Source organism: Leptidea sinapis, chromosome 45 (genome assembly GCF_905404315.1).
Source record: "Leptidea sinapis chromosome 45, ilLepSina1.1, whole genome shotgun sequence".
Lineage (NCBI taxonomy): Eukaryota > Metazoa > Arthropoda > Insecta > Lepidoptera > Pieridae > Leptidea > Leptidea sinapis.
Window position 1 is genome coordinate 6,353,083 of NC_066309.1, and position 22,666 is coordinate 6,375,748.

At 34.7% G+C, this 22,666-nt stretch overlaps 1 protein-coding gene across 1 annotated transcript; it reads left to right on the forward strand.

The window, feature by feature from the left end:
* Positions 1-11,393: 11,393 nt before the first annotated feature.
* LOC126977391 (UDP-glycosyltransferase UGT5-like) lies at positions 11,394-18,021 on the forward strand. Its single transcript, XM_050826164.1, has 5 exons — positions 11,394-11,551; positions 13,726-13,960; positions 14,048-14,646; positions 16,028-16,250; positions 17,410-18,021. The coding sequence occupies exons 1-5, from the start codon at positions 11,549-11,551 to the stop codon at positions 17,919-17,921; spliced, it is 1,572 nt and encodes a 523-aa protein (XP_050682121.1). The 5' UTR covers positions 11,394-11,548; the 3' UTR covers positions 17,922-18,021.
* Positions 18,022-22,666: the final 4,645 nt, after the last annotated feature.

The window sequence follows — 22,666 nt, forward strand, 5'->3', positions numbered from 1 at the left end:
TCATCATTTGTTTAAATGTATTTATGTATGTTTACATGTATATTATATGAATTTATGTATGTTTGAGTAAGTATATTGTATTAAATATATCATTGTCTTGTAACCCATAACACAGGCTATATATATGCTTAGCTTGGGGCAAGATAATTTGTTTAAAAAGCGTGTCAATATTGTCAATATTATTATTATAAGACTAGCTGACCCGACAGACGTTGTACTGTATATAATAAATAAAACAATGTTTTTCAATGAATTTGTCAATAATATATCCTAACATCAAAAAATACTTCGTAAAATATGCACCCTGCTGTCGTAATGAAATTGTTTCATAGCAGAACTGTGAAACCGTGCGTCAATAAATTCTCTCATAGAAATTATGTATGGACACATCAAACGAAAAACAAATTTGTTGTTTTTATTGAATTTAGCAGCATTTTCCTTTTTATTCACCTTTTAAACCTTCCTTGTACTTCCATAAATAATTCAAGACCAAAATTAGCCAAATCGGTCCAACCATTCTCGAGTTTTAGCGAGACTAACGAACAGCAATTCATTTTTATATATATATATATATATAGATAGTTCGGAATCTACTTGCAGCGCAGCGGAGACCAATCCTTAATCTAAGGTTGTAAGTATGTAGCGATAGAAGACTTGATCCGTTAGTATGTTACCACAGATAATACACTTAGTTATACTTCTATACAACACAAACAGCATAACAGTAAATTACGTTAATTCTCATAATGTGTCCCGGTAGCGCACTCATGCAAGCTATCAATAAAATATTGCAGTTCTCTGTGAAATATTTTCGTGCTCATTAGCTGGCTTATAGTTAGTACGGAAATGGCCGACGCATACAAAATATTCAATTCAGCTTGCAGAGTCGACGTATTCTCGCTAATTAAACCCGTTTACTTATCGGATTTTGGACTTTATCGACGCTTATTTTACTGAACTTTGATATTGACAGATGTGATTCATTTTCTGCTTCACTTAAGATACCGCACTACCTAAGAACAATACCTACTTTATTGCGGGTACTATAAGGTGCTTGTATGCGTGGCATCTTGACACTCGATGGCATCTTTCAAATGTTGTAACATACGCTATTTATATACGTTAATTAACATTGAAATTGATAAAATACAAAATACTTACTAATCATAATATGTTATCCCAGTCTTTCTTATTTCTTGTAGTATTCTGTTTACATAGTTTTTCTACGCAACCCGATATTTTAGTTTTAATTATTAGCTAAGTTTTGCAGAACATTTGGCACGTAAACGTCACACATTGTTCGAGATTGGCGCGAGTACAAGTATTTGGGCGTAGTAAAAGTTGCAGGACCTTACGACTAAGCCTGCGCTCTGGCAATATTATTTAAGTATTTATTTTATTTTATGACAGTAAGGGACGAGACGACCAAGACGTTCAGCTGATGGTAATTAATACAATGCAGAGCTGCTCAAGATTCCTGAAAAACCCAATTGTTCTGAGCGGCACTATAATTGCGCTCGTCACCTTGAGACGTAAGATGTTAAGTGGCATTTGCCCAGTAATTTCACTAGGACCGGCGCCCTTCAGACCGAAACACAGTAATGCATAGACATTACTGATTCACGGTAGAAATCGGAGCAGTTGTGGTACCCGTAATCTAGCCGGCATCCTGTGCCAAGTAGCCTCCCATTGGCACGAAATTAATTGAGGCAATTAAGCTTATACACAAGAATCTTCCAATTCATCCCACATTATCATTTGCTCTCGATAGCACTACAAAGGTACACACCCAACATAAAAACAAGCCGATTAACGTATTATCCTTCTTTGCGTGGCGCAGTTGATTAAGGCGAAGAGTAAGCAGAAAACACGCAAACATGGTGTTTTTAGACAAGTTTTGTGGTGAAAGTATAGCATTTCGAGCTATGAACACTATTTAATCCTGTTACACATATCCTTAAGTCTTATTTGTAGGTTGCTAATGCTTGCTGTTGGTTATAGTTAACACGGCCGAGCCTTTTTGAACTACCACTTTTCTTTGAAGTTAAACAAGTTTTTTGGCATGGCGTGACGCATTTTTTTGGTACTTCTCTCAGAAAAGTTATTCTTATGGCTTGTACTTTTTTGTGTAAGTTCATTTATTCAGATTAGTAGTGAATAATGAGGTTTGTAAGCGTATAAACTGTTTCCCCACGCAAGAATTTTGAAAATATTGGCTTTGTTACATTGATGGCGGGCCGGCAGCCGTGAACTCATACCGCTTAAGGTCGCTGGCATTTAGTGTAGACTTAACAAGTAAATATCAAGTAAAATTAGGCCTGCGTTATCGATACACATTTAATATGCTTCATAATATATAATCTCGCATGAGTTATTAAAGTTCATAGATAAAAGACTCAGGAATTGAACTAGGTCCCGTGAGGAAAATTTTAATATGAGCACTTTTATAGATAGCAGCGACCTGATTCTACGTCAACAACTGTGTTGTGTATCATGGGAGTAGCAGTATTCTATATTATCAATGATTAGTATTATAAAAGTGAGATTTATAAATAATAATGATAGAAGCATTTATTTATAAACAGTACACAGTAAGATTAAGGATTGGTCTCCAACTAGATACCGAAGGTGTGGTCGCAAATTGCGGCAACTTTTACTACACCCAAATGGGCGTATTCAATCCCATCTCGAATAATGTGTGACGTTGACGTGCCACATTTTCTGTTAAAGTTGGGTAATGATTGAAACTAAAATGCCGGGTTGCGTAGCATTGCTAGCTTTGTTGAAAATAATTCTACAAGAAATAAGAATGATACTGTAAAATAACACGAAGCGGATGTTACAAAATTTGATGCAAGATGCCATTGAGTGTCAAGATGCCACGCACACAAGCATCTAATAGTTAGTAGTTGTAGCGCATCGGAGACCAATTTACAAATTATTTGATGTTGTTTTGTTCGGCAACTGCATAGAAACCAGTATCTTCCATTCAGTTCTATCTCTGGCTGTAATAGATCCCATATTGTGGGCTGTTGCTTTTACTTCATCATCTGACCTTTTATATGTTCTTTGTATCAACCAAAATATTCTTCATCTTTATTCGTTTATTCGTATGACATTTAATCTTCTCAGAGAATATTTGATTTGACCCACTTCATGGTTCTCATTAAAATTTTGCTTTGCTGTTAACTGTTCGAGAGTTCTCTCGTAATGAACCATCATTGAGTGCAGCTGCCAAAACTGGCTTTCATTATGCTACATACAATAGGTAGGAGAAGTTACCGACATAGTCCAAATTATTGCGAAACTGAAGTGGTAGTGGGCAGGGCACATAGTTCGGCGGACAGATGGCCGTTGGGGCAGTAAAGTCCTCGAATGGCGACCACGTACCGGAAGACGCAGTGTTGGTAGGCCCCCCACAAGATGGCCGATGACACCGACGATCTGGCCAAGATCGCCGGAATACGTTGGGTGCGTGCGGCGCAGAACCGATCGTCCGCGTCGTGGAAATCTTTGGGGGAGGCCTTTGTCCAGCAGTGGACGTCTTCCGGCTGATGAAGAAGAAGAAGGTACAATCCTGATATATGTTACAATTAATTCATTCATTCAATGGTAACAGTGTGATTTATACAGTCAAAAATGTCTGAGTACTAAATTTATATAAAGTAAGGATAGAATGTATATGGTTTTATAATGAAGAGGATATAGGTACATACTACTTGGATAAAGAACGTCAGAGTTTAAGCTTTACGTGCGAGATTTTTTAATTTTTTTTTGAATTATCGTTGAATATTTCGATTTTTGAAATTTTTGAATTAACTTCGTTGTATAATCTACAAAGCTTGACGATGTGGGCCTTGTTGATCCAATGTTTGTTCTGCAATAAGGAATATGAAAGATCTTGGATATCGTCTGTCTTGGGTACAGAGAGTATGCGTATGACTGTGCATTCTTGAAGGTTAGAATTATATATTTTATTACAATCTATTCTGTGCAGAAATAATAAATAAATAATCTTCATTAAATGTTTACACATAATTTCGTATTTGTACTTTTGACCGATGAAGATGTCCTCTAAGGGGAGCTCAACAATTTTATTTACAGTTGAAATTATTGCCTTGGGTCGATAAGGCCGGCAACACACCTGTAATTCCTCTGATGTTGCAAGAAAATGTGGAGCCTTGAGATCACTTAACTCAGGTGGTGGACTCTTAAAAATATGTTCTATATTTTAATTTTTTAACAGAGCGCAAATAAGAATACTAATAGAGTTTTAGTAAAAGAAGAATGTTAAAATTAAGGAAGAAAAAGAATTCAACAGGACAGTATAAGATCTATTTGTCGGCAATTGCAATTAGTAACAAATAAATCATTAATAACACACTTAATATTGACCGAATTTTTCCCCACTCTATCTTCTCCAGTAGGTTTTATGTTTAAATAATAAATAATAATTTAAAAAGCGCAAATAAAACGCTTTTTATAGAAAACCGAATAAAAAATAGAAAACTAAATATATATAAATTAACAAAATCGTCTTGTGCAATTTGAAAAATGGAATAATTTTATCAAATTAACGTATTGTCATCGGACCGAGATAAATCTACGAAGTTTGACCGTTTAATGTGGGTCTTAATCGCGCCCAAATTAGTCGGTTACAAACAAATATACATACAGGTGAAGCTATAAAAAGCGTGTAAAAAGGAAACATGTGCAAGCTGAGTGTCCCGTACTGATTAAAAAAGAACTTAGATTTTTAACTAAGCTATATAGATAGAAAAATAATCTTTAATATATATAAAGTACGTAACACGTTGTTTGTCCGCGATGGACTCCTAAACTAATGAACGGATTTTAATGGTGATTACTTCATGGAGTGCAGTTTGGTCCAACTTGAGAGATAGGGTAGTTTTTATTTCGATTTGGGACCCATAAATATTTTTATGAAAATAAAATATTTGTTTTGTATGGACATATTTTCTATGAGAGAATTTAGTGACGCACGGTTTGATAGTTCCGCTGTGAAACAATTTCATTCTAACAACAGGGAGCATATTTACGAAATAATTTTTGATGTTTTGAAATATAAAACAGTTGTTTTTTTACTATCTACAGAACAACGTCTGTCGGGGCAGCTAGTAATATATATATAAATTACGTGTCACGTTGTTTGTCCGCGATGGACTCCTAAACTAATGAACGGATTTTAATGGGGATTACTTCATGGAGTGGAGTTTGGTCCAACTTGAGAGATAGGATAGTTTTTATTTCGATTTGGGACCCATAATTATTTTTATTTTCAATATTTATTTTGTATGGACATTTTTTCTATGAGAGAATTTAGTGACGCATGGTTTGACAGTTCCGCTGTGAAAGAATTTAATTATAACAACAAGGAGAATCTTTTACGAAATAATTCTTGATGTTTTGAAATATTAATGGCAAATTCCTATAAAACAGATTTTTTTTTTTATTATCTACAGAACAACGTCTGTCAAGTCAGCTAGTATAATATTTAAATTACGTGACACGTTGTTTGTCCGCGATGGACTCCTAAGCTAATGAACGGATTTGAATGGGGATTACTTCATGGAGTGCAGTTAAGTCCAACTTGAGAGATAGGATACTTTTTATTTCGATTTGGGACCCGTAATTATTTTTATTTCCATTATTTGTTTTGTATGGACATATTTTCTGTGAGAGAATTTATTGACGCACGTTTTGATAGTTCTGCTGTGAAACAATTGAATGCAGCATACGTTACGAAATAATTCTTGATGTTATGAAAAATTATTGACCAATACATAAAAAGCAGTAAATTATTTATTAAGTACAGAACAAAGTCTGTCGGGTCAGCTAGTATATTATAGAATACAATTTATTATTATAGGCGTTAGTTTACACACTGTGCTTACACTATACCTACTACGCAAAAAAAAAATCTAGTAATAAAACAAAAATAATATATTTCGGAACTTTTGCATTACACTGCGTTCATCTATTTTTCAAGACCTTCCTCCTAGCATAGGTATTAAACTAACATTAACATAATTACTAACTATGGTCCTTGAAATTTTACAAAATTCGTAACTTAAATGAATAAAATCAAAAGAAAATGCAATATATTTTTTACCTCTTAAATTTCACAACTAAATTTCATAATTATCATTAATTAAATAAAATGAGTTTGAGCAAAAAGTATTTTTAGCGCCTACTTTATGTCCATAGCAAAAGTGACTTCTCACGTTATTTGTCATTGTAGGTGGTACTGTTTAACTGCTTCTTGCATAAACCGATTTATATCAAGAAATTAAGTATAAGTAAAGCATTTGTATACGTTGTATCATCAGCAAAAAAAAACTACACACAAAAACTGAAAACAAAATTTTATAAACGATGCGGGACTCGAAAGCGCGACCTCTCGCGTTCCGTGCGAGCGCTCAGTTGGAAAGAGCGCTCGCTCGTTCATAAAATTCTGTTTTTAGATTTATTTGTGTAATTAATCCCAGAAGTGAGGGTTATCACTTTAAAAACAGAACAATAATAAATTTTAAAAACTTCGCCAGTAACCAATTTTGCTTTTTAACGTCCAGCCCATAGAATATCTGCATGTAATGTATGTTTAGTTCAAATAATAAATTTTTGAAACTTTATTATTATTGATTATATATATTAAAAAGGGTTTTTCTTTATAATTTTTTGCTGAATAATAAATATTAATTAAACTAAAGTGCAATAAATAAATCATATAAAATATGCAAACGCAAAGCTATTGGTTGAAGTGTTAACATAAACTCTGGTATGGTTGCTAGATATTAATTTCGGTGATTTGCGATATTATAGTATATTGTTTCTTGGTTTTTAATTATAATTTTAATCACAATCAAAATTATGATATACGATTACTTTGATATCATATCAATGTTAAAGTTATGTTACATTTTTAACCCTGCTAATATTCTACATGCGAAATTTAAGTGGGTGTGTGCGTATATGTTTGTTAATCTTCACGAAAAAAGTATCGAATGAATTTTAATGAAACTTTACAATAACATAGCTTACACATCAGAATAACACATAGGCTATAATTTATAAAGATATAGTGTGAATTATCCAAAATATAACGATAAGTTTTAACTAACTAGGAAAAAAAAACTGCCATCTGCGTGCTTTTCTGGCGTGGGTTGTAAAAACCTTTGGAGTTACACGTATATTAATGGAAGAATAATTATATTTAGTGGAAATGTTTATCTTAAATAGTCCTTCACTAAAGCCCCGGTCAGCATATTCCTCTCTTTTATGTGTAAGCCATTACCGCCAAAATAGTGAAACAAATATAATAAAAATTTATAATTTATTTCTAACGCACATGTGGTAATAAATTGATCCTTGTATCAAAATATATACTTTTATCGCATCTAGTCATCATCTAGACGATAAATAACCGAGTGCGCGATATAATGGTATAGTCCGGTGGGAAGAGCTTGCAGGCGATCGGACAACTGCGGGCAACGGGCGGAGGAGTTATTTATTTTTATTTCTAAAACTCAAAATCTGCAAGTTAACGCTTAGATTGAAATAAATCGTTTAAATAGTTTATAGAAGTATAGTAAGTAGTTGATGAAAACCGACCAGAGGCCGTCCCGCAGGAGGGATGAAAGGGGAGAGAGAAGTCTTCAGCACATGATAAATCTCCTGAAGGTGACTGATCCTGACGACGTACCGTCTTTCTTGGCAAGGAACTTGAACAAGATACCGCCCGTCACCTTCGACCATGTCGACGTCACCAGGTTGCTGAAGGACATCACAAACCTCAAGGCAGGCCTGGCAGAAGTAGTATTGAAATTAGAGGCTTCTCAGAACACCATGAGCGACCTGCAAGCTAAAGTTGCGACCTTGCGCAACAATACTGTTGTAAGTAGGTCAATAGAGGCCAATAACATCAACACACGAAGTGGGGCTTGCATTGCTTCGCCAGCGAGTTTCGAATCAGCGAAATTCGACTCGACACCAGCCGCTGTGCCTGCACGTGTAAGCGGTTATGTACTTGCTGCCCGTCCCTCACCTCCTACCCTCTCGGAGGTGTCACCTGCTGTCGTTACGTCAACACCTCAACGTGACTATGCTGCTGCCATCCCCCAGCAACCCAGAAAGCGGATAGTGCTGCGGACAGAAAGGAGAAGCGGACACGCCCGCAACGAACCCGGTTGTGGAACTGTGTCGAAGGGTCTGACCGACAAGGATGGCTTCATTAAGGTGGAGCGGAAGAAGAGGAGATCTCCTAGTCATAACCAATGTGGCACAGCACCGATAGGATAGAACCAGCTCCTGCGTCCCGTAATCCCAGCGACGTATATCTACGTCTCTCGCTTTCACCACACCACCAAGGCCTCCGACATTGTTCAGTACTTGGTGGAGAAAACAAGGTTCCGGTTGGGGGTCAAAAAGTTGGTGACGCGTCACGCAGTAGACTTAAACTCTTTTGTTGTTCGCGTCCCGAAAGAACATATATCGACCTTCCTGGACGTGAAGCTGTGGCCGAAGGGGGTCATGTTCCGCAAGTATCGTGAACGTCGCCGACCGCCGGAAGCTACCGAACCCGCGCCTCACATCGCCGCGAAAATGTGACGTAGATTTAAGTTATATATCATACTAGCTGACCCGACAGACGTTGTTCTGTTCATAATAAAAAAAAACTCTTGCGGATGGAATTCTTAGGAGGAGGGCTTAGCTGACCTCTACTCGGTGAAAAGAACATTCCTACCAAATTTCAAGTCTCTAGCTCTAGTGGTTCCAGAGATATCGTGATGAGTATATATATATACTCTATATATATATATATATATATATATATATATATATATTGAACTTCGAAAATGGATTGTCTTCATACATACCACAAACTTTCAAGGATTGGCCTTAAGATTTGAATGGTCAGGGCGAATGCTATTATCATTGCTGCATTGATCTCTTGACATCGATCAAGTTATTTGTCCATGTTGCCCATGAAGTATAATTGTTAAGCTTAAGCTGTGCATCTTCGAGAGTTTGCAGTGATCCAATACGACGGTGAATCTGTCCTTATATCGACAATACCAAAAGCAAAACCCGTATTACTGATTTATAAACACTTTTATAGAATTAGCATACACAATACATAGGAATAAGTATAGTACGTATGTTATTCTTTGACTATATTGTGTGTAAGTATGTAATTAAATAAATACCTTGAATGTCGGATTATATCCGCGTTCTTATATGTCTGCCCCAAATGAGGTCATTTGGAAACAAACATGGTAGTACAAACAAGCTAGTAAAAAGCAGTACTACAGTACAGTATAAGTACTGCAATCGTATTGGAACGCTGCTCGATTCAAATCAGTACTTCATAAACTTCTTGTGCGTCGAAAATTATCTATAAGTTGTTGATCTCTGAGGTTTTACTGGACGATTTCGTATTGCCAGTCGATCCGTTTTACGGGCTGCTACGCTTTGCTCTTGTGATTAGCACGAAGACGATCCATACTAACGCGGTTCTTTTCACCTGCAATTTCTTATTCTTCTTGAGTCCTTTCATTCGCAATATTTCGAATCCTAGTTGCATTACGTCTTTGTCGGGAATAATTTGATCGTCTTGTTCGTGACATGGCTAATGATAATATCGGCACCATAAGCTAATAGAAACTCGAAACAAACACACCGACCGGTCAACTTGAATAACATGACGTGCACTGTCAGTTGTATTTTATAATTCATGTAGCGTGAAACTAACAAAAAACTTTATTAAATTCTTTCTATTCTCGAGAAAAAATCAACAACATCAAAATGTCAATCTATACAAAATGTATCAGAAAATATTTTTTTTTTATAATAATATTGTTTCGTAATTTTTTTGATATTTTATGACTTATTATATCCTATGTCCGTCTCCTGGCTCTAAGCTACCTCCTCACCAATTTTCAGCCATATCGGTAAAGCCGTTCTTGAGTTATAAATAGTGTAACTAACACGACTTTCTTTTATGTATATATAGATGTATGTTAGACTATAAGGTATTTATTTTATGGGCCTTGTAGCCTGAAATAAAGGAATTATTATTATTATTATATTGCAGTAGCTACCTATAAGTTTTGAATAATCTTCAAACATCATAATATACATCCATCCGTATCTATGTATGTATCCTTACAAAATATAGCGTTTATAAATACCCTTTAATGAGATCAGCATTAAATACTTAGTCCGAACACTTATATATCTAAAAAAGGTCTGGACCGATTTTCATAATTTTTACTTTGTTGGATTTGTCTCCATTGAATAGCAGAATAATATAAAAACATTGAAAAATTCACGAAAACAGAAAAAACTTATTTCATTTAAAATCATTATCACAATTTTCTAGAGGCTTGTCTTTTTTATGGAATAGCAGTACTAACTAGCGTACTGGCCACCTGGTTTTAAGTGATAACCGCTACCCACATTATCTTGCAACACAAAAGGAATCACAGGAGCGTTGCCAGCCTTTAAGAAAAATGTACGTGCTTTTTTGAAGGTACCTATGTTGTATCGTCTTGGAAACTCCGCACTCGAAAGGTCATTCCACAGCTTGCTTGTATGTGAAGAAAGTTCTTTGAAACTGCACTGTGGAGGAACGCCATATGATATCCTATTTTGTGGCGTGTCGAGCGAAGGTGGAATTTGGCGGCAGGAATCAGGCGAAACAGCTCTTCCAAATACTCCAAAACGTCGACGAGACATCGCTACTGTCTCTACGCAATGCCAAGTTATCTAGCCGTTCACAGAGCACAAGATCCTCGACAGTTCGAGCAGCTCAGCGATACATGCGGCCAAATGGTTCGAGCTGATACTGGGGTGCTACAGACCAGATAAGTCATAATATCTCTATGCAATACTGCGCGCTCTACAGCGCTTTGCCTTTCAGACGACCGCAGAATTGGCAATCACTCGAGACCTAGTTTTCCCATACTAGGCGAGGCATTAAGAAAGCTTTCTCGAAGAGCGGTAATACGGCAAAAGCCCATTTTTTGTGGTAAACGAGCAAACTTGAATCTGCCGGGGCTTAAATTATACAAGGTTCATTTTTCCCCAATCCGCGACCTTGTCAAGAGAAGACTTGATACAAGTCCGGCTGTATTGAATTATGAGTCCAATATATCATTACATACTTTGCCCTGGGCAAGAGTTAGTTTATTAAGCAGATATAAGATCTTATATAACATGACACACTGCGGCAGCAATGAGACCAGGTATTGAATGTTTCGGAAACAAGTTCTTACATTACATTTACTTATCTCAGTTGGTACTCCGATTAGTGCCCTCAATATAAACACGGACTCTCTTAAAGTAATCTGTGAAACAGACAGTGACGAGAGTCCGACAGAATAGCACGAATAATATAGTAATATCTAATAATATAATATTTGTTTACAGAATCATCTAATTTTCGAGTGATTTTAGTTATTATTACTGACACAGAAAGTGCTTTATAATGTATGTGTCTTAAACAGAATAGAGATAGCGAAATAAAATGGTAAGTATTTATAATTTGACTGTTTGTTCGTAAAGATTAGAATATGTAGGCAAGTTATGTTATTGTAGGTTTATGGATCCTCATTTTAATTTACGCTTAATTGTCACATAATATTATATTTTTCATAGTTAATTGTATTTTTAAAGTGTATTCCTTCACTATCGCAACTATCTGTCTGTTCGCGATAATTTAAAAAAGACACCTAACTGATTTCGATACGGTATAATATGGTATACTGATCCGATATATTTAAATTAAGTGATACGTTGTTTGTCCGCGATGGACTCCTAAACTAATGAACGGATTGTAATGGAGATTACTTCATGGAGTGCAGTTTAGTCTAACTAGAGAGATAGGATAGCTTTTATTTCGATTTATTGCGTATATTTATTTTACATAGACATATTTTCTATGAAACAATTTATTGGTGCACGGTTTGACAGTTTTGCTGTGCAACAATTTCGTTATAACAATGAAGAGCATATTTTACGAAATATTTTTTATGTTATAAAATATCATTGACAAATTCATAAAAAAAAACAGTATTTTATTTATTATAATAACAGAACAACGTATGTCGGGTCAGCTAATGTTATAATATATTTCCACTTAAAATAGAGTGATCATAAGGAAGGGATAGGTGTGATGAAGATGGGGACATATTTTTTTTTCCGAAAAAAGTCATTCCGAAACTTACATCGAAAATGCTTTACTACGAAATACACACGAGCATCTAAAATATTTGTTACCATAGAATTGCTGAATTAGATATTATATTAAAATTCAAATATTTTTATTCAAAATAGGATGTGAAATCACTTATTGAAAGTCAAAAAACTACCATTCATTCCAAAATGAATGCCTCAGGCCTGAGAAGAATGGGCGCAACAAACTCAGCGGGCTTTTTTTTAATCAAAAATATGTTTTACAATTAAAGTAACATTTACAAAGTAACATTGTATAATTAAACTTATTATTTAATAGCCTGAGTGCGGTCGCTAAATTCCCAATCTGTGGTATCATTAAGAAAGTAATTTATGTTATAGTAACCTTTACCACACAAACGTTTTTAAACAATTCTTTTGAATAACGTAATACTTTTGTTTTGAACATTTTCTGGGATCCTTTTGTTAAAGCATACATATCGCCCCACAAAAGACTTGCTAACTCCTGGTGTTAACATTATGATTATGACAGTTTCTGGCAAATTCACTTATGTGCCTATGAACATACATTACATTATCAAGAATATATTGAGAGGCAACAGTCAAGATGTTAATTTAAGGCCTAGGTTATAAATAGCGCGAATAGCCCTCTTCTGCAGCACAAATATTGTATTAATGTCGGCAGCGCTGCCCCACAGAAATATACCATAGGACATAATACTATGGAAAATATAATATATATTATAATTACTGTAACGATAATAACTCCATTTTTTCTAGCTAGATTATTATTATTGTATTTTAATTTTATTCCTATGTTCGCTCTATGTTATACACGTCGGCCATACTGAAAGTAGCTAGAGTGGCTATTTGTAATATAATATCTAAAAAATTATTGCTGTATTTGTAAATAGACCACTTCGAGATTAGGTTATATTTTAATAAGTTTCATTGTCATAATTTATAATTACTATCATTTTGGAAGTTGTGTAGCGGTAGTGTAGCTCGAGAAAATATTTGTACCATGGATTTTTTTTTTAATTTTTGACGTGGCTGCAGTCAACAAGAAAATGTGAAGAGATTTCAACTGGAATCTGTTGATAAAGCTCCATCGCGAAGATTCAGATGTAGACATGAACATCTCTATGACGATTATCGTGAAGGTGGCCCGGCGTTTTCTAATATTGATACCATACCACAAGTGATTAAAACTGATAAAAATGCATGTGATCCAATACGGCCTATGTTAGGTATTAGCCGCGAACAGACAGACAGGCGCGGAGGGCGATTTTGTTTTATAAAATATAGTGAAGAAAGAATGTAAACGTACATAGAAAATTGATAAAAAAATTGGTTTTTATAAAAATCAAAAAAATAAGTATTTCTTATAATCATCCGACATATCAAATTCTGTATAATCCCATTCCGGTACATTAAGTAGTTTTTATTTTATACATATTAACATAGTAATGTTTAGTTTTTAGTGATAAATATATTCTTCATTTTCAGATTATATTTAAATATTTTTTGTTGGCTATATATTTCACTTATTGCGAATCAGCCAATATCCTGTATGTAATACCATTCACGTCGAATTCTCATTATATTTCACTCAGAACAATAGGACTTGAATTATCTCGACGTGGTCACAATGTGACAGTTATAACATCATTTAAAGAAGACGATCATCCCCCAAACTATCATCAGATTATGATACAGAATATAAAAATATGGGATGTTCTTGGTATGTAACATGCTTATAACAGATCCGTGTATAAGGGTGTAATACTTTATTAATATAGTACCATTTTAATTATTGATAAATTTTCAGGAGTCGAAAGACCTAATGTATTTACAATGATCAATTTATCAAATGAAGAATTTCATAAAGATGTTTTATGGGCTGGTGGTCTGGCTATAACTGAGCTTGCATTAGCGACACCTGATGTTCAGGAACTCCTAAAAAGTGGTACAAAATTTGACTTAGTGATAAGTGAGCAGTTCTTTCAAGAAGCATTCTATGCATTAGCTCATAAATATCAAGCACCTTTAGCACTCGTAACTACGTTTGGAAACTGCATAAAACATAATTTTTTGATAAGAAATCCCTTACAATTGTCGACGATTACCTCTGATGTCAGTCAAATTGACAATCCAAGGAGTTTTATGGGCAGATTGAGGAATCTTTGTTTTATAGCGTATGAATTGTTTTGGTGGAAATACTGGTATTTAACAAAGCAGGAGGAATTAATGAGAAAATATATACCTGGACTACCAGAACCCGTGCCAAGCTTGATAGACATACAGCGAAATACCTCCCTTATGTTACTAAATAGTCATTTCAGTATTGATACACCTGCAGCATATTTGCCAAATATTATTGAAATTGGTGGTGTGCATTTAACAAAAACAAATACAACTCTGCCAAAGGTACTTAAATATTTTAGATCTATAATACAGTTTATTTTTATGCTCATATTGCACACACGCAGGGTATCGAATGACACTTATAGACATTTCACATATAGGCTACGAACAATATTTGACAGCTGTGGCTCCAGCTTTTGCAAGGTCATCGGCTATTTCCTTTTTTTCGGCTATGATTCCAGCATGTTTTGTGATCAATCTGATATTAACTACGTTCTTGAGGCCTAGTGTATTTAAGCGGTCACTGCGGTTTTTGACTAGTTTTGACGTCGTCGAGTCTGGTTCTATATCCAATTGTGCTGATTACATGTCAGAGTGAATGTATATTATTTGGTTAAAGTATCCTTTCTGAATATTCCATTATATATTATATATATAAAATTGTTTGATTCCACGCATTTAAGAACGATGGAATGAATTTACCTCTACCTGAAAGATGGAAGTAAAACTTCCTATGTATGTGCCGGATTTAAGGCTGGGGTGTTCTTGATAGACCCACAGCAAATTACATTTTCAATTTTGGACCAAAAACCAATTATTCAAGCAAAATAATATTTAAAATTGAGAATTTGTTGAATCATTTGAACAGGTATCATTTCCTATATCTTGCAATTCTGAGTGTTCTGAGGTCCTGAGTGTTTGCAACATCCAAGCGATTGCCCTCATGCTCGCTTTCAGCTCATGCTAATTAAATATGGTGGGAAGAGGTGGTAGTTTAAGCAGTACCTCGATTAGCGTCAAATCACCGCGTCGGTGCGTTGGTTCAAGTTCCGTTTGTTTTTTTTAACACTACCTCTTGTTGCATTTAGCATTATTTTCACAGAGTAAGTATTCAGAATTCCAGTCTTCACCAGAAAACAGAAACGAAACAGAAATAGAATATTGTGAAAATTGAGGTTAACTTATTTTATATTTTGGAGAACAGTATGGTAAGAACATTTTATCTTCCACAAATACTGTTGTTACTTGAAGATACTTTGTTTTGTTTATAGGTTCTTGGTGGTGTTTGATGGATTGTTTTGATAGAACTAATGTTCCTCCATTTGCAGTTCTGTTGGGATAGTTTATATAATTTAGCAAATCCTGGGAAATTGACGCCCCTCCTCGTGGTGCAGTATTCATTGATTGATGATTCATAAATCATATCAAGTTTCAAGCAGGTCTATGAGTTGCGATGTTGTCGTTTGTGTAGTGATAAATGAGTTACCTTAAGGGTTGACCATCGCAGAATATGCGAAAGGGTACCTACAATTATCGACAAAACTACATTCAAATAACTGAATCAATAAAGCAATCGGAAATAATCGAAACTCTTTTACAACACATAAGCTATATGATGAGTCTGATGGGCATACCTTAAATAATTAATAAATTATATCCTCAGGACCTACAAAAAATCTTAGATGAAGCAAAGCATGGTGTAGTTTATGTAAACTTTGGATCTAATGTACAGAGTGCAGAGTTACCAGAAGCTAAAAAGCAAGCATTTTTTAATGCTTTTCGAAAGCTTAAGCAAATAGTTATTTTCAAATGGGAGGACGGTGAAGTAACAAACAAACCAGACAATGTTATAACAAGAAAATGGCTTCCTCAAAAAGATATATTAAGTATGTATACTTGTTTCTTTATATTTAAACAGTGAATAAGTTCAATAAGTGTAAACAAAGTTGACAATGCTCATCAAAATCACTCATATGTCCCCCATGTTTGTAAAAGTAACAGATCCTACTTTGTCACATTGCTAAAAACAATTTTTCGATTTAATTTCCCTGCATCAACCATTTCGTGCAAGCTCTCTTATTGGCAATACTTTTAATCTGCCCTCTTTTCTAAATTGCTAAATTCATAATTCTAAATTTCTAAGTTGACGTTTGGAATTTTACAATAACGTGTTGTGGCGTTGTGCAAGAATTTTCTTGCATCGCACAACGCCTTTTAATCAATTACCTACTGCTATATTCCTGAACCGACACGACTTAGGGAACTTCAAATAGGGAACATATTCTCTCCTTAAAAGCCGGCAATGCATCTCTTCACCCCCGGTGCTGTGGATGTCCATCCCCCCTTCACATAAGCTGCTTGTGCATTTTTTTATATAAGAGGGGGCAAAACCCTCTTATATAAAAAAATCTATAATCTCTCTAATCTAATTATATTTTTTTTACTCCACGTTACAACCTTCTCTATAATTCTTTCTGAATCACTCATCTCTTCCTCTACAGTCTACATCAACCGCTTACTAAATTCCCTAATTTATTGAAATTAAAAATGAACTAGAAGTGAGGTTTATCACTTTAAAAGCATTAGAAATTGTTTAGATTTACAAGATCATCTCAAGTCAATTTTCTAATATGCAAATACTGGGATTGAGTAGGTTAGTAATTGTAATGTAGATCCTGTAGATGAAACCACAACCTGAGAGTTGAACAAAGCATACAAGATTTTATGACGATACGTCACTCGAACGGTTAGCTCAGTTGGTTAGAGCACTGGTACGGAACGCTAGAGGTCGTGGGTTCGAGTCTCGCATCGTTCATCAAATTTTGATTTTCAAAGTTTATTTGTGTCCTCGAAGCGAGGGTTATCCACTTTTAAAACATAACAAATTGTTAATTAAAAATGAATAAACTTATAAAACAAACAAATATAAAATTTGTTTTTTCAAAGGTGTCCATCTTTTTGTAAATCAGTATATTATGGTTATTCTAATTTTATTTATAAATATGTATTGTACTTATGTATTTGTAATTTTTATTTTTTGTCCAGGTCACCCAAACATAAAAGTGTTTGTATCACACGGTGGTCTCATAGGAACTATAGAAGCAACATCGGTAGGAGTACCAATAATTGGAGTCCCTATATATGGAGACCAACTAAACAATGTACTTATTTTAGAAGAGATGGGTATAGGTCGTCTACTCCGATACCATGATATAGATGAGGATACTCTCTTTACAATAATTAGCGATGTTGTTGATAACGATACTTACCACAAGAAAGCGAAGGAAGTTTCTAAGCGATTTTTCGACAGGCCTATGTCTGCTATTGACACGGCTGTGTTTTGGTTAGAGTATGTAATTAGAAATAACGGAGCACCGTTTATGAAGAGTCCAGCTCTTGAGCTTAATTGGTTCGAATACACAATGATGGATACATACATTGCCTTGACAGTCGCATTAATTCTCATTTTATGGATATTTGTAAAATGTATCAGTCTTATGTACAAAGTTTATAGAAGCAGTACTTCTAAATTAAAACCCAAAATGAAAAAGGCTTAAGATTCAGTCTTAATATAAGTATAATAATTTTTATTTAGTTTATTGATAATCTTGGTTCAATTTGAGTTATTGATCTGTAGTAAAGAAGTTTTTATAATTTGTTGGGTGTTTTTTATTATCAAAATATAATGCCGTAATAAAAAAGCTACTGTTCTTAGGTAGTGCGGTATCTAGTTGAAGCGCAGCGGAGATCAATCCTTAATCTAAGTTTCCTTTGTATCCAAATTGATAGATCATTATTTGCTTCATTTCATCCGTCCTTACATTGCTTTCATTTTACAGGTTTCAGTTTATTTATTTTTTTATTATATAATAATAATAATTCTTTTATTTCAGGCCAATTACATCCTATAGTTAACATTAATTATTTATTGTAATTAAAAGTAAACTTAAAAACTAGAAAACCATCACTGTATAAGGGTGTGATGTCCAAAATATAAAACTATAAAGATATAAAAATTCATAATATTAATTACATGTCCAATTTATTTTTTGTTATTCTCCATGTGAACAGTTATCCCTCGTTTATATATAGGGCTCCTGATATCTTCAGATATAGCCGTGAGGATTTTATTTTTTGAGCTGCGCAAACGACTCCAAAATGTCGCGATTCTCGTTCTTATTACAGCGAAGAAGTCAAGGACCCCACCCTCCACGAACATGCCTGATGCGCTGCAGCATTTCGGAAGACTCATAAGGGCTCTGTATGTATCATTATACTGGACCCTTATTCTTCTAAATGCTTTGTGTGTAAATGTTACAAACAGCTGACAGGTGTACATGCCTAGGCAGTAAGCTTTGAATAGGGTAGTCTTTACATCCCTACTGCATTTAGCGAATCGTCGCGCAAGCATGTTTCCTCTAACAGCGAGGGCCCTTCGTTCTCGCTCGATATCTTCGTCATCTTGCAGCCTCTCCGTAAGCACGTGACCTAAATATTTGAACTGCTTAACAACACTAATAATCATTCCGTTTAGATACACCTCAGGTACCCACCCTTTCCGGACCTCCACCTGCAGGGAACACCATCATTTTGGTTTTGGAAACGTTATATTTCAGACCATGAGCATTAGCATACTGCTCACAGACTGAAAGCAACTTCCTCAACCCCTTGATCGAGGGGCTGAGAAGCACCATATTATCAGCATAGCTAAGGTTACTGACACAAACATTTCCTACGTGACAGCCGACTTTGGTGCCTCTGAGCTCCTCGATCAAACCATTATGAACATAAAAATGTCGGTCGGGTTTGCCAGCATCACATAATTTCAACTAATAACAACAAAGTTGTTTTTTTCTGATGTTTAGTTAACCATTGAGTCACTCAAATAAAAATTGGTCTCCACACATGAAAACTTCAATACTATGTATTGATTGATTTGTAAACAGCAAAGGGTAGACAGAAAACACGCAATCAATGTGTTTTTAGACAAGTTCTGTGGTGAAAATATAGCATTTGGAGCTATGAACACTACTTTATCCTGTTACACATACCCTTAAGTCTTACTTGTAGGTTGCTAATGCTTGCTGTTGGTTAAACTACCAGTTTTCTTTGCAGTTAAACAAGTTTTTCTCGGCATGATGCATTTGTTTAGTATACTACTCTCATAAAAGTTGTTTTTATAGCTTTTACTTTTTTGTGTAGGTACATTTATTCAGATTTGTAATCAATAATGAGGATTGTAAGCAACTGTTTGCGCCTGTTAAAATGTTACATTTTCGATGCAATAATTTTTAAAATATTGGCTTTGTTACATAGGAGCCGTGAACTCATATCGCTCAAGGTCGCCGGCATTTAGTGTCGCCTTAACTTAGGAGTTCGGAATGCAGTACTGGTAATTATAACCTTATATCATTTGTTCGTCTGGATAGACTATGACAGCTGTGAATTTATTATGAAAAAATTGAGTTAATAACTAACCTCTATTTGTAGCATTTCACGCACACTAACAGAAAGTCTCATACAAATCACGAGTGTAAGACGTAGCTTGACTCGTGCACTTAACTAATATTCCAGGCCTGTTTTTATCGGTTGTCTAACAGCAAGAGACGATTTTTGGACGTATAAATTATATAAGATTATAACATCGCTTTTACACAACGTACAACTGAGTAACAAGTGACCGGCCTATTCGAGTTAAGTAATATGACCTCAATTTCTTTTATAGCGTGTCTCCATATGCCAGTTGTTTAATAACATACTATTATTTGTATGTGCTACATATTACGTAAGTACCTACACCCGCCACGCGTGACTTTGAGCGGGATAGCTTCGTCAACCCAAACGGACAGACACGCGTGGCCAGACAACCTTAATAATTACAGTAATTAAGCTGCTTAAAATATTAAGTTTTATTTTGTTTAGGGCTTGGCACCGACTTAAAACCTAACAATAGGTAGCACATATAAATAATAGCATTGTATTCATATTAAAGGAAAAGGTGTATTACATAAAATTTTTAGTTATTTGATACTTTTCAGTTTTTGAAGTCGGTTTTTAAACGTAGTTTTTGTTTTTTATGTTAAAATGTTGCTCAATTGTAAAAAAAATCTCATCCGTAATCAAAATTTTTCTTAGACCTCTATTTGCGTACCGCTTCAGTAATTGTTTAGATTTTACCACCCTATTTTTTTTTAAATTATCAGTTAAGACGCAAGTACGCCTCTTATAGGCTAAGTCATCAGTCGAGGCAAGTCCTAAGTCATCTTTTAAAATACGCGACATGGTTCTAGGTGCTATCTTCACCTCCCGAGATAATATTTTTGCTTTCGGACAGGATTTCTTCGAATTTTTTCCCTTGCTGCCGTCATCTTTCCGTGTGGTCATGTTGGTATGAATACCTTCACGAACTTCACGTCTAAAGTAGCCGTCTTGGTCTAACTTTACTTATATGACAGCTTTGACCACTTTCTGCGTACGAACACTACGTGGACGACCAGATCTTCTTCTGTCACAAACAGAGGTCTCATTGTACCTATTAATAGCCCGATACACAAATATTTAATTAATACCAAGCGTATGGAGCGTATTAAAAATTGCATTTGGCTCCATACCTACTTTGTGTAAATACAATGACAGCTATTCGGTTCTTTTAATCACCCCACTCCATTTTAATATGGCAAAATATTGTGTATTGGCGCCAAAATTAGAAAATCTCAATGAACAATCATATTAAACGAGAGATTTCAAATTCAAATGTAATATTTTGAATTGTAACAGTAATTATGGCCAGCCTAAATATAAACATCATGTAGATATTGTACATTGATATTATGTATTGATGAATTATGTTCAAGTGATCCGAGATCGAGTCCAATAACTGTGCAATATTCGTAAAACTTATTATTAATTAAAAGACCATACACTGACCAATTCAAATTTTGTTCGAATTTGATACATAATAGTACAGGATCCCTGGTACACTTTTCATCATTTATTACTAACTAATTTTTCGTGAGTAGCTTCCTTTTGACTAGACGCCCAACTTTTTTGCTTACAGTAATGTTGGTAAATGGTAGCTTAATAGGGGTAGCAAGGATGAAATATGTTGATTTGACGAATTAAAAAAAAATATTACTAACCGAATTTTTCTTAATTAATTATCGAGATAATTATCTAAATAACGTGAAAAAATATTTGTCTTACTAGATATAAGGTTTTGTTAAGGAGTCCCCACTCTCCAACATGTATCATAAACAAGGTCATGAAAAATAATTACTAACCAGCTGATTTATTTTATTGGTTTGCTAATATTTGCATAGTTTACCACCCACAATGTCCATGGTATGTCATCTTGGTCCTCCGCTCAAAAGTTGTCTTACCGAAGGACTTTTTATTTTATTAGTAACTGTAGGACAAAGGTATCACGTGTAGGTTAATATATTTTTCGTCCAAATAAAACAATGTCCTACAAAAAAAAAGGTATGTTTTATTAGTCCTTCAAGATTTGTAATTTTTGAGTATACAAAATGAAAGGAAATATATATAATATGTTATATATTTCGGATATTTATTTGGATTTAAATCGGGCGTCACGGTGTTGGTATCCTCCATGTTGTTTTAAGTCGATCAGTGCGCACAATCAGCGCGGGCGATAGCTTGAAGACGAATGCGACTTCTAGATGTTCTACTGATGGACAATTATAACTAGCTTCAATCATGTCACAGACATTGATGTACACAGTGTCAACTTCCAAAAACTCTTCTCTCAAGTTAATCCTTTTCCATCTTTTTTTCCACAAGTGAACTTAAAACTGTCAAACTTAATTCTTAGCCTTGATTGCGAAAAGTTTTGATTTTACCATAAATTATTTTTAAGTAAGAAAAGGGGAACTTTTTAATATCGTTAATGTTATTTATCAAGTATCATTATCTTTATTTTTATTTTGTTCCAGTGTATCAATATTCAGAAACTCCAAATATTTGGGTAATCAATCGTTCATGGCATTCATATCGACCGCGTTCACCAGATATTGGTTATCTTAGTAACTCATTTTTTCAGATCTTTATGATTTTTATAAGGCCCGCTGAAATTTTTACTCAAATAAATATTAATGTGAGGACAATTTTGTACTAAAACTAAGTTGCCTACCGCAAAAGGATGAACTAAGACCTAATCGGCATCGTATCGTACTTTATCTCTTTTTACTAGCTCGTCCATCCTATTTTATACTTCTCGTCATATTTCTATTAAGGCGAAGAGTAAGCAGAAAACACGCAAACAAGGTGTTTTTAGACAAGTTTT